At 35.7% G+C, this 18,901-nt stretch overlaps 1 protein-coding gene across 1 annotated transcript in view; it reads right to left on the bottom strand.

Moving 5' to 3' along the window:
* LOC136037368 (zinc finger CCCH-type with G patch domain-containing protein-like) overlaps positions 1-18,901 on the bottom strand; it is a 55,442-nt gene that overhangs the window by 18,747 nt on the left and 17,794 nt on the right. Inside the window, exons 5-6 of the mRNA XM_065720094.1 lie at positions 16,242-16,384; positions 4,438-4,616 (exon numbers count right to left, since the gene is read on the bottom strand). Coding sequence (XP_065576166.1) covers positions 4,438-4,616; positions 16,242-16,384 — 322 coding nt within the window. The remainder of the gene's footprint in view (positions 1-4,437; positions 4,617-16,241; positions 16,385-18,901) is intronic.

An 18,901-nucleotide genomic window follows, 5' to 3' on the forward strand; every position in this document is an offset into this window, starting at 1 on the left:
ACATATTGCTGCTAATGCTACTGCAGCTACTACAAAAGCTAAGGGTATTAAGGTGAAGCTTCCAAGGAATATTGAGGCAAATGTTGAACTAAATCAAAACGAACTACGATCATGTAGATTGTCAAAATGGTGACAAAGCAATATCACAATAACAGCTTACATAATTAAGTTAGACCTTTTAGGGTAAGTTGTGACGGACTTTGAACTAGCCAGAAGACACTACGTATATACTTTTAATACTACTTCTGAAGTTACTATAACTAATGACACTAAGGGCGTTAAGTTGGAACGTTTAGGGGGAGTTTCAATGAAACGAAAACTATGCGCATGCAAGTATTAAAGGGGCATATACGCCCCTTCATAGAGCAAACATATTTGCACTTTATTGAAAAAAATATATTTTATATGTTTTCACTTTTATAACTTTAATAAACCAAATAGTATTAGCATTTTAAGGAATAAATATCAGCATATGTATATTAGACTGACAATTCACATTCATTTGTATTTTCCAGTAAAGTGCAGACTATGTTCTTGTCTTGGGAAGACATAGGGGTTTTGATCATTACTCGTGCTAATTTCCGCTCGTTTTGAGTTTGACTCCGTTATTCATTGTAATCTCTGTTCGTTTTGGGCTTCATTCATTTATCGATGCTTATTTATGGTACTTTTACGCTTGGCAGGTTATTTGATTCTGTTTTGCTTTTTTTGGTTTAATGGAGTTCTTTACTTTTCTTTGAAAAACATATTTTTGGAAAAAGTTTTTTTTTAAATTAATTATTAGTAAAGATGGTGGGTGCAGTGAAGATGTTTAAAGTAAATAGCAATAGCTGAGGTTGTTTTTCACAGTTGAAAATAATTTGGAAGAATAGGCAGATAAGACTGCAAACCAAGATTAGAATATTAGAAGCTACAGTGATGACAGTGTCAAATACGGTTCCAAGTTATGGGCGCTCCAAAGAACGGAGGAGAATTTGCTAGATGTTTTCCAGAGAAATTGTCTATCGATTGTTATGGATACCGGACTGACCGAACGTATATCAAACATTAAGCTATACGAAAAATATGATTTTCAATCCCCCTTTTTAAGGCTATAATGAGGGAAAGGACGAGATGACTAGAACACGTTCTGCGGATGAAGGATGGAAGATTACCAAAGACAGTCCTTGTCGACCAATTGGCTAGAGCCAAGCGAAAAGCAAGTTGTCCCTGAATGGAGTGGGAGTATGAAGTAAGAAAAGATTTTAGTGAAATAAAACTCCCTGGGAGGGTATAAAGAGGGAGGCTCGAACAGACTGGGATGGAGGTGGAGCATGCGTAGCTGTGTTGGCCTCAGGCGGCTTCATGATTTATGCAGCTAGTAGCAGTAGTAGTAGTAGTAGTAGTATACAAAGACAAAATTATTTGTTTTGAGTACATTCAATACAAGAGCTGTTCACTAGGAGTCCTAACAGCATATTAGGTGCACTGTCTGGCATGGAGTTACACGACAAAAAGCCAATGCTTATGAAAAATAAATTAAATAACTTATGAAAAATAAATTATGAAAGATACAAAGCAGAAATAGAAAACTCTTTAATCCAACCGGTTGCTTCTAGATTAAAGATGTTATTACAACTGTCTTTTCGATTTTGGCCTGTGCCTCCCCCCCCCCCCCCTAAAAAATCGAGAGAAACTCCAATCCTTTATTATGTCTCTAGCCCGTAGTAACCAAAATTTTTAAAACACAATTAAAAAGAAAAGAAATTTGTCAGGTGATGAAGAATCGGTATTTAGAGCATATTCACGAATGTTGACCTCCTGTCTGAATCCAAACCACCCAAACCTCCTCAGCAACAGTACTACCTTGCGAAAGGTATAGATCTCTTCTCATCTAACTAGGCATGAAAATACAACACTGATTTTAAAAAACAGAAGTCAAACGGTGCTATGCAGATACAGAAAACTGAAAAGAAATTCTAGTTTACAAAGGATCAGCCAGATTTTGTTTTTAGCATGTTCGTCTGACCACTATTAGAATATACATGTCCTGCTTGTCATTTGTCCCTGACAGAACAAGAAAGTGATTAAATTAAGTGCGTTCACAGCAGACGACTACAAATCACCTACGGAAGTTCCCCGTAACCTTACTCTTTTTATCTAAAAGCATTTCAACTGGGCCAAATTTTTGTAGGTAGAGATCAACTTTCCATCACCTCCCTCTGTCACTCTTAGATCTCGACTCCTCAGAGAAACGGCTGTGAAAGACCAAAACTGACACCGACTAACTCCAGGTCACAGCGTTATTCTGAATGCTTTGCGAAAAGTTTGGTTAGGGCTTTTAATAACTAGTAACTTGTGCGTTTTGACAAAGAGTATACAAATTTTTCTTGTGATGACCGAATTATAACTATTACAATATTTTATATTTTATAACTAATTGACTGACTAAAAGGTGCCATTTTTGGGCCATGCCTTTGAGAGTTTGTCTTGTTTACAATAAACAATTTGATTAAATGATTTGATAACTATCATTTTATTTAATCTTAATGATAAAAGTTCGTTGCATAAACACATTTGTAGGTATAACAAAAAATAGCCTGAAACCCTAAAAAATACTGTCGGATAGAAATGAAAACTGAACTATTGGAATCGCCGAAGGCGAAAACCCTATTTAGGAAAATCTCATCTAGAGTATCAAGGAAAATCACTTTTTCACATGTAAGAATTAAAAATTCCTACCACCACTAAAAACGCAGCGTTACCCAGTAGTTTCGAAAGGAGCTTAATAGGCGACAAGAACTCACTTTTTGAATCTAGGGAGCCATTAACTCAAGATGAAAGTGCCCCCATCCAAAGAGGAGTCTACCAAGACGCAAGTTCATCTTCTGTTCTACTTTACCTACGTTGTGGAGCCCTATGAAATCTGCCCGTTTCTGTTTTTCTAATGGAATCAATGCCTCTCTTGTTTCATGTGTTTGTAATACCTAGGTGTTAATCGAACTGTTGGATGACTTTCTGATCAAAACCTTTTGAGATCAATCCCTGAGGCGTGGTCCCAAATTTAACATTAGTTAAATTTAAATTTAACAAATTTAACATTAAATCCTCGTTTTCATCTGATATGAAAACAGCCCGTCTCATATGTGATCTGTTGCGTCCTCTGTGATTCTTTCAGTAGAAAGCACGATGTATCTTGGCTTTCTAATCGGTTAATGTATTTGTCAAACGTGTCAATTCCTGATCCTGATAACCATATCTACAGAATTACTACAGAATCCCGCAGAATTACTGCTATATTTGCATTCATAGTTACACAAAAGTACACTTCAATTAAAATTTTGCATCTCTTTTCAATTCATTTGTTTTTCGCCATATTCTGCACATTACCATCTTAGAATTTTTTAGTCGGATAACGGGAGAAATAGTTCATACTTCTACAGGTTCACTAAATATCTGCTTCAACTCCCCCCAAGAACCCGGAATTCAAGAGTAGCTGACCTTGAAGAAGCTGTACCTTCATTAAATGAAACCCCTAACAAAAATACGGTTAAGATACCTTCGTGACCTCTACTGGTGTGGTATATGTAGTAGAGAGACAATATAATTTCAATAGAATTTGTTATTATTTATTATAGATTTAAGCGCAGTTCCTATTTATTCGCTATGAAGTTTTCTCGTTTACTGTTTTCTTTGCTTTTCATTGAGCGTGGTCTTTACTGTACAAAAAATTCAGAAATGAACAAAAATTGCAATAATCGAGAGGTATCGAAAGACCAGGCAAAAAAAACAAAGACATTACCATCTGCTCCCCAGCACTACCAGTGTGTGTGCCCAAAGACAGCAGATAGTCCAAAATACTAAATAACGCTTAAAAGCTTAAATAAAAGCTTTTTAAGCTTAAATAAAGCTTAAAAATGCTAAATAACGGAATGGGTCGATCATTAATAGATTCTTAGTATTACAAATGCAAAAGAAGTAAATATATCCGCCGTTTCTGCTTAATATGCCAAGACAATTTTGTTGAAACCGACAACGTATGATGAGGACGGTAACAACAATCTGATCATCATTGAGTACAGTTAACTTAAATAGAAGTTGTTAATAATAATAAAATAATATAGAATAATAAATGACATATATTATAGAATACAGAATAGAATAATAATGGTGGCTAATAAAAGAAACAACCAAAGAGGAAGAGGATGAATTTTTGCGTCCTAACTTGCCACGAACAATCATGAAAGATAGACTGTAGAATATAGAAAAGTATAAATAGAATAATAGAATAGTATAAATATACTAATGATGGAGGCTAACAAGAGAAGCAACCAAAGAGGAAGAGGATGAATTTGCGTCCAAACTTGCCACGAACAATCATGAAAGAAAAGGGATTCTGGTGAGTGGCTCAACATCGTCGACAGCATGTTTAACGAATCCAGACCAGTAACAACTTACCTAAAGGCCAAACATCCTCCAAGCCAACTTCATAATCTTGATTTGGATAGCTATCATAGACAATGATGAGGCGATTGTTTTCTCCAACTGATTTTACAGCCGCATTATACCATAAATCATTTTCTTCGTAACGGCAAAGGATTTTACTCAATTTAGTAATACCCAAAAAATTTGGCTCTCTGAAAATACAGAAGGCAAGGTAAGTTTAAGCACTTTTGTTGTACTTCCAGAGGCACCAAGAAAGAATCGAGAGTTATCCTCCCGCCACAAGCATATTTTCCCACTCGGGATGCAGAAGTATGCTAGGACAGCTAAGACCTGACTCAGATGCATGGCGTAATATTTTCTTATGACAACTATAAGAAAACTATTCGAAAACGATAGGAAAATTATTACTAAATATGAAGCTATTGATTTTAGTATGTCGTTTAAGACACTGTCGGATAAGCTGTCAGGAAGTGCTTTTGTTTTTTACTTTAGGTTCTTATCACAGTTTACCAGGCTCATGGCATAGCCCAATTTTATTTTCTTACCCTTTTGTAACTTTTCTTCTCTACCTTTTTGTTTCTTTTTTTGCTGTTGTTAGTTCTTATTTTGGACTAACCTATTCTGTGTTTTGGGTAAGAAGTACATAATTGTTGTTGGTAAAAAAGGTCTGTCAGCCAGTAAAAAAATGTTGTTAGGTCTCACGTAGAGCTGTAGTACACGTAGGGGTATAGGCCTTTACACGTTAATAAATCATGCATTTCATCCTCTGCTAAGCGCTGTTTAAGGAGGGGAAACTATTAAAATCCTCACTTTTTGTACTTGAATCAACTGACATAGATTTGGGGAAAAAAGTATAGGAATAAAAAACGGATTTTGTTCAAGTTCGTATTATTATTTTCAACGGTTTTCTATTTGAATTCTAAGAGCAGCAACTTCTCAGATGATTTGGGTATAATGTTATATGAAAAAGAGCCATCTAGCTATGCACCATCTACAACACACCTTTCTGCAAACGTGCCAACGGTGATAATATGAATTTTAAATCATAGTTGGAATTTTACATGTAAACCGTTAGAAAAAATTGCTGCTTAACGTTAAAATTACAAGATTTATGTGCTAGTCCATGAAAGCTAGTTGCTTCAGATAAAATTGGATTGCCTAAATGATCATGGTCGCAGACTTGCGTTTCCCCACAACCCTCAACAAATTTCCCCTAACATACCCAACAAATTTCTTTATTTCTAATTGCTAACTCGTCGATAGAGTCATTGGGTGATTTACATTGCACCGCCGCGAAACTGACTTATTTGTTGTTTTAATAAGTGCAACCATAGCTGCGCCTACACAATCTTCCGCACCCAATGTCTCAAATACATATACCAATTACATGGTATTAGTAGCATCTCTTTGCACATCGGCATACGAGAATGCAATGGCTTCATGCTCTTTAACACGATTCGAGTTTTATGGATCGCATACATCAATAAGTTTAACTTTGATGTCTAAAGCCACCTTTGTCGCTCTGCAAGAACGAATTCTGAAAGTTCTTGAAACACAAGATGGCATTGTCATCCGAAGCCGTCTCAACGGAATGGTACCCATTCAGTGGACACTTACAGTTTCTCAAGTGGTGTTTTAACTTTAATTCAGTATGAAATCTTGACAGACACATTGGAAAATAAAAACATTCATCCCGATGTGACCTTTTCCCTCCGTTAAAGACCGACTAATATTTGTAATTGGGAAAAAATGTCCAACTGAATCAGGGTCTTTGGCAGGCTCGTGAAGAAGCCATACCAAGTGTTGCATCGATTCAATGGACGAAGCCCTCACTGAATATATTACCCCTTTTTATCTTTAAGTTGTCCCACTTCATATCCTGTATCGTATTGTAAAACTGTAACACCAATCTTTAAATGTTCATTAGCTCTATCACAAATGTCTATCCCCTTTAGTGTTACAGGATATTGCCCCTTTAAACTATAAAAAATCTACTTTAGGAAAGTCTGCCCCCTCTTCACCCCCATTAACTGTCGAATCGTCCAAAAGTGTCTTAGTGGCGTCATTTTTCAAGGGTTTATGGGCTGCGACAAGGACTGCGTACTTAAAGCACTCTAGGCCCGTAACCAAGGAATCTGCATTACATATTATAAAAGGCTTTTCCCCCTCCCGCCTGTTAAAACAAATTCCCTTTTAGATTTAGTAACGTCAAAATCCGAACTTTCAATTACAAAAACCACTGAATTGCTTCTCATCTCATTGTAGTTTCCCGGACTGAGAAGGCTAGTGCCCTTATTAATAGTCAGAATTTATCGGAAGGCAAATGCCCCTCCTGCAACGCCCATTATTTCCCCAAACACTTCCGATCAACATTTCGATATAGCCATTTTCTTCAACGAAGTTGAAAGGTCCGAAAATTGTGTCTTTGAAGATGACACCCCCCCCCCCCCACAGCCCTCAGGAAAAAGGTTGTATGTTATACCCTGGGGGTATATAAGGTTGTTATACAAAGCGCTGTCGTAGAAAACTTTAAAGGGGACTTGTTCAATTGGAAATTGAGAGGGCTGGTACCAGTTTTCATAGTCAAAAGTGATTGGAGGGCATCTAACAGGCCCACGCCCACCATTTCCTTAAACACATCCAAACAAAATTTTTAGATAGCCATTTTGTTCAACGTAGTTCAAAGGTCCAGAAACTATGTCTTTGAGGATAAACAAATCCCCCAAGCCCTCAGGAAAAGGGTTGTAAGTTATGCCATGGGGGTAAATGAGGTTGTTAGAGAAAGCCAGGTCATATAAACTTCGGAGGGGGCTCAATGGATTGGTAATCAGAAGATCCAGTACTCTTTTTAAGAGTTAAAGTGATCGGAGGGCAGCTACCTCCGCCCACACGGCGAATGTTGTAAGTTATGGACTGGGGGCATATAAGGTTTTTAAAGAAAGCGTTGTCGTAGAAACTTCAGAAAAAGCTCATCTCATTGGACATTGAGAGGGCTAGTGCCCTTTTTAATAGTCAAAAATGATCGGAGGACGAATGGCCCAGCCCCCGCGCCCATCATTTTCCCAAACCCTTCCGATCAATATTTTTGTATAGCCATTTTGTTCAACGTAGTTAAAAGGCCTGGAAATTGTGTCTTTAAGGATGACAACCCACTCACAGCCCTCAGGAAAAGAATTTGAAGTTATGCCCTTGGGGCATATATGGTTTTTATAGAAAGCATTGTCGTAGAAACTTCAAAAAGGATTCATTTGCCTGGAAAATGAAGGGACTAATGCCTTTTTTATTAGTCGAAAGTGATCGGAGGGAAAATGGTCCCCCCCCCCCCAAACCCATCATTTTCCTAAACACTTCAAATAAAATTTTTTAGATAGCCATGTTGTTCAACGTGTTTGACAGATCCAGGAAATATGTATCTGAGGATAACAAATCCCCCCAGCCGTCAGGGCAAGGGTTGTAAGTTACCCCCTGGGGGCACGTTAGGTTTTTACAGAAAGCATGGTCATATAAACTTCAGAGGGGGCTCATTGGATTGGTAATCAGAAGCTCTAGTGCTCTTTTTAAGATTCAAAGTAATCGGAAGGCAGCTATCCCTCCCACACACACATACACTCGTCGTACAGTCCCGAAATGCACCTAATGGAAATTTTGAGATAGCCATTTTTATTCAAAATAGTCTAAATATCATATAACTAGGCTTTTAGGGTTGAAACAAACCCCAAAGCCTGGGGGCAAGGGTTGTAAGTTATGACCAAGGGTATTTACGTTTTTTTATTGAAGGAATGGTAGTATAAACTTTAGAGGAGGCTCATTTCGCTAAAAATTGGAAGTTCTAGTTTACTTTTAAGAGTTAAAAGGGATGGAGGACAGATAGCCCCCTTACCCCCCCCCCCGACTACCTTTTCACCAAACAAATCCGATTAAAATTGTGAGATGGCTACTTTTCTCAAAATAGTCCAAAGAACATATAAAAACACATCTAGTGTTGAAACAATCCATCCAGTGCCCTTGGGATAGGGTTGTAAGTCATATCCTGGGGTCATATAAATTGTTTATGGAATGGGTTGTCGCATAAACTTCGGATGGGGCTCATTTGATTTGAAATTGAAAGTTATAGCGCAAGAGTCAAAAGTGAATTAAGAGCAACCAGCCCCCCCCCCACGCTCATCATTTCCCCAAAGATATCCAATTCAAATTTGGAGATAGTAATTGTATTATTTGGAGATGAATGGTTAGGATACTATGTCTTTGAGGAAGACACCACAGCACCCTTAACTCTCAAAGCAAGTGTTGTAAGTTATGCCCCAGGGGCAAATAAGGTTTGTATGGAAAGGGTGGTTGTGCATACTTATTTATACTACTGGTACTACTGCTACTGCAACATTTACTAGTTCTACTACTGTTATTACTGTTCCTCCAACTACTACTTCTGTCGCAACTGCTTGTAAGGTTAAGAGCATTAAGATGAAAATCTCAAGAAGTGTACGAATATGCAGGTTATCAAAAGAGCAAATCGGCATTATCACAGTAATAGCTAAATGTATTAAGCTGAGTAGTTATACTACTGCTGTGACTTCATACCTAAGGGTATGAAGGTGAAATTTTCAGAGAATTTTTCAGAAAATTTCTGTTGTACGGATGGCAACCTGCCATCTGTATGCAGGTTTTCAAAAGGGGTTATCAGCAATATCTTAGGAACAGTTTCATATGTGAAATTAAAATTAAGACGCTTGTTGTGAGGGATGTTCAACAAACCAAAAGACAATATTTGCATCATAATACTACTGCTTCTACTCTTACAACTACTACTAATGCTATTATTATTCTTACTGCAACTACTACTACTGCTACTAAGGCTAAGACTACTACTATTAACTCTACTCTTACGGCTACTTTTATAACTACTGGTGCTACTACTATTAATAATAATAAACCTAAGGGCATTAAGCCAAAAATTTTGGGTAGCATTGTGACTGTGTTGAAATAAACGAAACACGCTATATCTATATAGGTTGTCAAGGCGACGCATCAGTAGTGGTTCAAGACCGGTTGATGGTATCAAGTTAAAAATTTCATTGTGTTTCGAAGGGGATGTTATAAAAAAGGTGCTATTTGCATACTGCTACTCGTGCTACTACTGCTACTAAAACCATTGCTACTTCACAAGCTAAAGGTATTAAGGTGAAGATTTCAAGGAATATTCAGCTTTCAAGCTTTCAAGGTCGATGCTGAACTAAATCAAAACGAACTGTGATCATTTAGATTGTCAATAGGGTAACAGAGCAATATCACAGTAAGGGCTTTCATTATTAAGTTAGACCTTTCAGGGTAAGTTTTGAAAGATTTTCAACTAGCAGAAGACCCTATGTTTTTGATACTACTTATACGGTTACTGTAACTATTGACACTATGGGCATTAAGTTGAAACGTTTAGGGGGAATTTCAATTAAACAAAAACTATGCACATACAAGTATTAAAGGAGTATATAAGCAATATCATAGGCAGCGCTGGTCCACCATAGCTAGTAATATCATTGATATTTTAAAGGAATTAGATTGATGGAAAATTCAAAGTTCTAGTACCCTTTTTAAGAGTCAAAAGTGATTGGAAGGCAATCAGCCCTTCTTTTTCGCTCATAATTTTCCAAACACTTCAAGTCAAAATTTAACATTGTCATTTTGTTCAGCATAGTTGAAAGGTCTTGTAACTGTATCTCTAGGGCTATTCCGTAGGTCAATTCCCCAGAGTTATGCAAGTTGCCTATATGTTTAAAAAGTAAATATTGCCTCGAGATTAAATCAAAAAGCACTGTGTGTATGCTGATTGCCAATAAGCAGCATCTCAAGACCGGCTGCATTATGTTCAAACTTTCGGGGTTACTTCTATTACTACTTCTGCTCTTAAAATTTAATTAAATCTTTTAATTAATTAAAATTTATTTAAAATTTAATTAAATAAAAAATATTAATAAATAAAATTTATTAATTTAAATTAAATAAAAAATATAAAAATTATAATTAAATATTTTAAGTGTGTCCAAGCTGTCAAACAGCATAGATACATTTTTTGCGAATAATATCAAGTTTTATTTTTCAGGTCAACTAGAGGGGGGATAAAACCAAATCAAGCACTACAATCTATGTCCAGATTTTTAATCGGGTGTATGTGGTTAAAAAATTGTTGAAATTTTTTTTTCAGCATACAAATAGCAGGCTAAAATATAAATTGTTAAAGAAAAACCAAAAATATTTAAACTATTATTTTCTTTTCCGCTGAAAAGACTACAGTGAAAAAAGAAATCACCAGTGCAACAGCACAAACACAGAAACAAACGCACACCATAAAATCAAACATAAAAAATATAAACTCAAAAAAATAGTAATAAATAATAAACATTAAATAATAAAAAATATTTAAAATACAATAACAATGAATAATAAATAATATAAAAAAAATAAAAAAATTTAAATATATAAACAAAAAAAACAGAAGGTGAAAGGAAGACTGTTTTCGTACTTTAGTAATTAATATAGATCCGTACTTGAACAAGGCCTTAACCCTACTCATCCATCAAATTACATAGGTCAAACAGCATAGCCATACACAATCAACCGCAAAGAGCAATCCATGGACAGCCAATCGTTTCGTAAGTAAGTATGTATTTTATTTTGTTATTTTTGTGTTACCTTTTTACCTATTACATATTTACAATTACACATTACGTATTTACATATTACAGATTACATATTAACATTTACATATTACACATATAACATATTACATTATTTACATATTTCATTTCCATATTACATATTTACATATTACCTATTACATACTACTTTTATTACATATATTATTTTTGTATTATATTTGTATTTTATTTGTATTTGCAAGGTCAATTTCTGCTCACTTTGAGTTTGACTTGGCTATTTATTGTAATTTCGGTTCGTTTTAGGTTTCATTTATGAAACCTAAAATTTATTGATGCGGATTTGTGGTAGTTTTGCGCTTGTTTGATTTTATTTTTGCTCATTTTTGGTTTAATGGAGTTCTTTAATTTTCCTTGAAAAACATATTTTGTGGAAAAAGATTTTTTTAATTAATATCAATATAAGAGCACTAATTGTATATATGAATATCTATCGGTATAATATATATTTCTTCTGAAAATTGGAATTCCCTGAGTAAAAAAAAGATCTAGAAAAGTCAAAACACTGGAAAACAATCGTTTTTCCCTTCCAGACCCCTTAATATTTTTCATAGATCGTTTTGTAACTGAAACTAGAAACCCTCAGAGTTGAAAGTCTTGAATATAAGTTGGAAGAGTTTCAAAACACAATTTGTTGACTAATCAATTGCTTTCGAGGTTTAACATAAAAGCATTCCTGTTTGATAGCTCTGAAATGAGTCTCGGATTCTCACTGACTTCAAACTAAATGACATGCATGGCGAAAAAAAATAATAATAATTGGTCACTTGGTTCCCATGTGACCAAGCTTCAATTGGTGATTATTGCTCGTTTAATAAGATTGTTCGTATTAAGATAATTAGCTCGTTTCCGATATGATAAAGATCTTGATAGGTAACGACATTGGAAAAATTCATTTAGGGCCGTAAATAATTTTGGAAAACATTTTTCTTATGATTGACGTCACATGTACCCAAACGAAAAATACCCTGATAAATTTACTTTTGACATGGAACAAAATAAAATACAAGTTGTTTTGCAGAAGAGATGAAAAAACTGTCTTTCTTTTCACCTAGCGAAGCACGATCCCCTGGTACTTATTATTTAAATATATATATATATATATATATATATATATATATATATATATATATATATATATATATATATATATATATATATATATATATATATATATATATATATATATATATATATATATATATATATATGTATATATATATATTATATGCCGGGAGCCCAGTGGCCTCGCCGTCGGGACCCAGTACTCGGCAAGCGGCAGGCTTCTACATATGGATTCTAATTGTCGCTTGTCTTCCAACCGCAGTCAATGTGAGACAATGTGCTGCCTTTTCAAAGATATTTGATCTTTGGAAAAGTCCGATTTCTAACAAAGATTACGAAAGACATATTGCCAAGTTTTTGTTTCTTTTAATTGTTCAGGTGGTGGGACAAAAACTTCTTTTTCTTCCAACGATTTATCTAGTTCATATTTTTTATATTCAAAGGTATGGTAGGCGTTGATGACCTTATAAATGTCTAAATCCAAAATCCAATCATCATCACTATCATTTTCAATTTGTTTGTATCGTTTTACCTCGGCTTATCTATATATATAAAAATAAGTTGTTTGTTTGTGTGTTGACTAACGTCATGTTTGTGTGTCGACTGACGTCATGTTTGTGTGTCGACTGACGTCATGTTTGTCGACTGACATCATTATAAGGATTGAGCATTATTCCGTCATGAAGTTGTTTGTCGACTGACGTCATGTTTGTTATGACGTGAAAGGCTTTGTATATGACGTCATTATAAGTATATAAGAAGGTCTTTCAAAGAGAAATTTTTAATATAGATCTTAAAATGACAGAAGATTCTACAATGGCAGAAGAAACAGCCAAGGAAGCTGCTCAAAGAGTTCATGCCAAAGGCTTGCGGCTAATAGAAAAAGTAATAAAAGAAAGCGTGCCGAGGAATCACAACAACAGCGTGAAAACAGGCTTGCGGCAAATAGAGAAAGTATGAAAAGAAAGCGTGCCGAGGAATCACAACAACAGCGTGAAAACAGGCTTCACGCCCAAATGACAGAAGAACCTACAATGGCAGAAGAAAGAGCCGAGGAAGCTGCTCAAAGAGTTCATGCCAAAAGGCTTGCGGCTAATAGAGAAAGTAAGAAAAGAAAGCGTGCCGAGGAATCAGAACAACAGCGTGAAAACAGGCTTGCGGCTAATAGAGAAAGTATGAAAAGAAAGCCTGCCCAGGAATCACAACAACAGCGAGAAAACAGGCTTGCGTCTCAAAAAGAAATCACCAAAAGAAAGCGTGCCGAGGAATCACAAGAGCAACCTGAAAATTTTCGCCTGGCATTCAGGTACAGCCCAGTCGATGATTTGACGACCGGGACACCGGGACACAGGGAACATAAACGACGACCGGGACACTCAAAGAGAAATAACAGACCGAGACACCGGGACACAAATGACGACCCGGACACAGGGAATATAAATGACGACCGGGACACAGGGACACAACTACAACGGGGACGCCGGAAGGGCACGTGGGGGATATATAAATGACGACGGGGACACAGGGAATATTCGATTAGCAATTACCATCAACAAAGCCCAAGGGCAATCATTAGAAAAATGCGGTATAGATCTGAATACGGATTGTTTTCCCATGGACAATTATATGTTGCATGTTCAAGAGTCGGTAAACTTGACAATCTACTTATATGCACAGACAATAGGGCAGCGAAGAATATTGTATATTCACAATTTTTACGTAGTTAAAAACATATATCTGCATATCTATCTATATTCACAGGTGGGACACAGGGACACAACTACAATGGCACGTAACGACTTACACGCGGGGGGGGCTTGGGCCACCCCCCCCCCAACTAGGTGTTGGTGTGACGCGAAGCGCCACACCAACAGCTAGTCTTTCATGATTATGATATGCATATCCCCATATCTTTGTTTTTTAAGAAATTTATGGTAGGCATTGATGACCTTATCCATATCAAAATCCATTTGATTCTCGCTGTCCAGGTTGATTTTCATTGAATCGCTTATATGCTCGGTGTCGCATGTCTTCTAACCGCGTGCGTCTTTGTTCTTCTTTTTCATTTTTGACTTGCTCATATGCTCGGTGTTGCATGTCTTCTAACCACGCGTCTTTATTCTTCATTCTAATTTTTGCCTTGCTATATAAAAACAACTGTTACGTTGGAAACTCTACAATCTTATTTATACTATACATGACATCATATAAGTACTTATATAATGCCATGACAAGTTCTTATATGATGTACTAACATAGTACATGAAGTCATTAGCAAAAACCAAATTAAGGCCCTTCTTCTCAGACTTCGAATTTTCTCAGCCTTCTGACCTATCCAGATCATTTTTTATGCGAGAATATCCCAAGATACAAATTTCCCCCCTCCCAAAAAAAAAAATGGAGCCGTTTTCGAGAACGTACATATATGCACAATTATTGCTCACTTACAAAGATAGTGTATATATAACCTGTCTCAGGGAGTCAAAGAAAATGTATGATCTGGGTCAAATTTTCACTTATATTTTGAATGCCATGTCTTCCAAAATAGCCAACAAATCTATCAATCTAAAAACAAATCCTACAAGGGTTTCAGCCCTACAAGGTCTCGTGAAACCTATAAGGTCTCGGCCCGGGTATCCATCGAACCGGGTGCCCCGCTTTTTGCCTCCTCCTCTCCTCCAAAAGGCAATAAATACATTTAAGTAGTTGAATTTTATTACTAAAGCTGTGAAGTTTCAGAACGAACCAAAAAAAACTACCAAAAAATTAACAAAAAAACTACCAAAAAGCGAACCAAAAAATTTGAGATTGGATTAGAAATCTTACAAGATTGGTTGAGAAACGGACCCAAATTTGATTTTTTGCTTAGTTGTTATGTTTCTTGGGAATAGTCACGTGCTTCTGGTTACGTTGTTGTATATTTTGAATCGGAATGAATATTTGGTTCACATACGCTTCGGATCAAGGTCAATAGTTCGTTTTTTCGGCCGCCGATAGTGCGTTGCTTTGTTCCGTGCCTTTTTAAGTGTTTTAATAAGTGTTATAGATGATTTTTCCCCATTTTTTTTGTTACTCTATTCTGAAACCATTACGTATTTCTGGGAGTTTCCGTTCAATAGTGAAACTGCAAAGTTAAACTAGCTCTTTAGCAAAATTGTGTTTTAACACATACAAGTAATAGTCAAAAGATTATTTTCTTTTTCCAAGACATTATCTTGGAATAGTTTTCATCACTTCAAGTTCAAACGGACATCCCAGCGAAAATGCACCTAACCATGTCACCTAACCTAACCTTGATTTTTACTTGAACATTCACCATCTACTCTCAAGATTTAGCTTGTATATCCATTTTTAGAAAAATCTCCATAAACTTACACAACTTAAATTTAACGAAGCACTTCAGTTAAAGTAAAATATAAAAGGGCTTCGCCAATTTTATGTGGAACTTTCTTCCAGAACTATTCCATCAAAGCTATCTATGATTTTTTTTTTGCCAAGGTTCGACAGGTACAAATAACTTAAAAACTAAACGGCTATATCGGACACTTTGAACACGCTTAACGCAACACCAAATTCAAGTTTTAAAAAACGAATAAAAAATTTCAAATTCACATTAATTTTAATTGTCAGAAATAACTTATCTTGTTTAATTTAAAGTACTAAAGTTTAACACTAAAAAGGAGAAAACAGATTACTATCCTTGTTATGTTTTTTTTTTTTTTTCATTTTTCACAATAAAATTTATAGCACACAAATGCAGCCTAAAATCTTTTTTTTTTAATAAACTATGTTTCTATGGGCAGGCATACCTTCGGTTTATCCCTTTTCTTCTTTTTATTAATAAAAATCTTATTTTTGGTCTTCTCCTTCTTCTGCTGTCTTTTTCATTCCAGGAATTTTTCCTGATCTAGTTTTCAAACATTCCATGAAATTTGGGTAATTGACTTTTTAGGCAACATCAAAATTTTCAAAACAAGCGCAATTTTTCGGCATAGGTTTAGATATCATTCAACCAAAGGGATGAAATACCTTACAAGAACTTACTCATAGTCTCTAAGATCTTGAAGACTGACGATTTCCCCATGTGAAAATCTGCATTCTTCTTCATCAAAACGACATTTGCCATCCAAAAAATATTGACAAGTTTTCATTGATTCATGAGTAGGCATCAAATAAAATATACGAACCTATCAAGACAGAATATTTAGGAAAAACAAGAACTATCCAAGCCTATCTTCATTGACATTTTAAAAAGAAAGATAGGGCCAGATAAATGGAGCTTCCAGACAACTACTACTACAAACAACTCACCGCAACCCCAAGCCGCCTGAGGCCAACACAGCTACGCACGCTTCTCTTCCACCCCTATCTATTCAAAGCCTTCCATTTCTTTTAAATCTTTCTTTATGACGTCCTCCCATCCCAGACAAGGACGACCTGCTTTCCGGCAATCCCTAGACGGTTGGCCGAAAAAGACAATCTTCAGCTGAAAACACCTTGAGCCTTGACTATTCTACTTTTAACATCTTCCCTGCTCCCATCGTCTTTACTAATAATACTATCAAGGTAAATGAAGCTGCCCACCTGATCAATTTTTCGATACCCAGCATCAACTTTCCATCTTCACTTATACCTAGCCACAGTGACTTCTTAACACAATCTTCTTAACAGCAATTTTCAAGACCATCCTAGCACACTGAACACGCAAAACCCATAGAAGTTCTTTCAATTTGCTCAAACTTTCATCTAGGATGCTTAAATCATCAGCACAATCTAAGTACAGGACAGTTTGTCTTCCCCGTTTGATGGGGGACCATCAAATGGGAACGTCCATCAAAGTGATCCATTTAAAGAGGAATAGAACACAACCATGCTTAACTCCTGATTTAATACAAAACCAGCTGAAGTACTTACGTAAATTAGATTAAATATCAAATCCTGAAAATCCCTGATGGCTTCATTGACCTACCAAAACTATTTACTCTCAAAATTTCCAATAACGCCTCCTAGAAAGCATTTGTTTCCTTGCATTTCATAGGAAAACCAAATAATTTTGGCTATATTATCCCCCTTTGAAGATGGATCATATGACCGGTTGATAGTTACGATTCTGGGAACAATATTTTTTTATATATTTAAAATATATAAGGGAAGTTAATGCTTCGATATCGCATTTTCAAATACAAAATCCAAGCAATTATTTGTAAAAAAAAAAAAAAAAAAAAAAGATGGTGATTCTACCTCATCATTCGGCTCTTAGGCGTTACAAAACGCACCTATAATAGTTATGAAAAACCTGGATTTCCAATTAGAAACCAAATACCATTGATTTCAAACGAACAGAAGCTGAATGATAAAACTCTAATTCATTCATCCCAGATACTTCAGTTGAATTAAAAGAAGAAAATATTAAAGATTAGTTGTTGACTGATTATGATGGAATATTAAAATATATTACAATTATTTGTATGTGTTTATTTTAGTGTTCCCATGTTAGCGTTGCCTCCCATGCCGCTTTCCCCAGCATTTCTTTGTTTTATGTTTCTTTTTTTGGGGGAGGGGGGGGCAAACCAGGTTATTTTTCATTATCATTTGATTACAACGAGATGTACTGGATTTTGTTCTGCTATTCATATACCAAACTTCACGAGCCCTGCTCTCCGTTCGCGATTAAGGTTTTCTGTAGCGTTAAGTTCGTAAAAGAAAACAGTCCATATGAAATATTTAATCCCGAAGATCTTTAATAGCTCCATTCACCTACTCAATTTGTCAAAAAAGGATTCCAGAAAGGATTTGTTTCCTTGCATTGCATAGACACACAACATATTGTTGCCTATAGTATCCCCTTTTGAAGATAAATAATATAGTCGCTTCATCGGCACTCTAGAACAGATACACAACATCAAATGGAAAGCATCATCTAAATAAATATATTTGAATAACCTTGAAATTTATCTTTTTTTACGTGCATACATTTTTTTCAAATTTCCGGGTTTTAGAGTTTAACATAATCAAGCGAATGTATATTCTGTCCCAAAGACATCTAAATCATCTCGTTTTCAATGTAATTTTATTAAGACTGATGTAAACAATCAATCAATCAATATATTTATTGCCCAAAAATACACAAGAGTTCAATATGGGGTAGACGAAAAGACAAAAGAAAAGGAGAAAAAGGAGAATGAAAGAAGAACACACCCACAAAAAAGAAAAAAAGAAATATATACTAGCAGGAACAAATTCAAATATTTCTATTAGCACATTGCAGGATGGAGGCTGTTTGTCCTATCAAGTCTAGATAAATAGCGACCGTGACGCTGCTCAGCCACTGTTAGTGCCCCAGTTACCCCGTAGGCTGACACTAGTCTTTTGTTTCTAGCCCATAGGGGTAAACACAAGAGAAATTTCGTGAAACAGAAATATAAGGATCTAATAGTCTTTTTATCAGTAGCCGTAAATATATTCCAAAATGGAGTTAATGCGAGGACATGAGGCATCATAAAAGTGTTGTTGACACGGCCGAGAATACACCTGCTGTAGCAAGCTTTACAGCGAACTTGCATACCAAACGCTTTTCTATATTTCTCACTTAGATTTGGGATAAGGAGAATCCTTGTCGTTTTTACCCTATCCCCTATCGGAAGACCAGGATACTTAATACAATCAGATAACTGAACACTCTGATTTCCTAACTGTACGCATCC

Source organism: Artemia franciscana, chromosome 16, assembly GCF_032884065.1.
Source record: "Artemia franciscana chromosome 16, ASM3288406v1, whole genome shotgun sequence".
Taxonomy (NCBI): Eukaryota; Metazoa; Arthropoda; class Branchiopoda; order Anostraca; family Artemiidae; genus Artemia; species Artemia franciscana.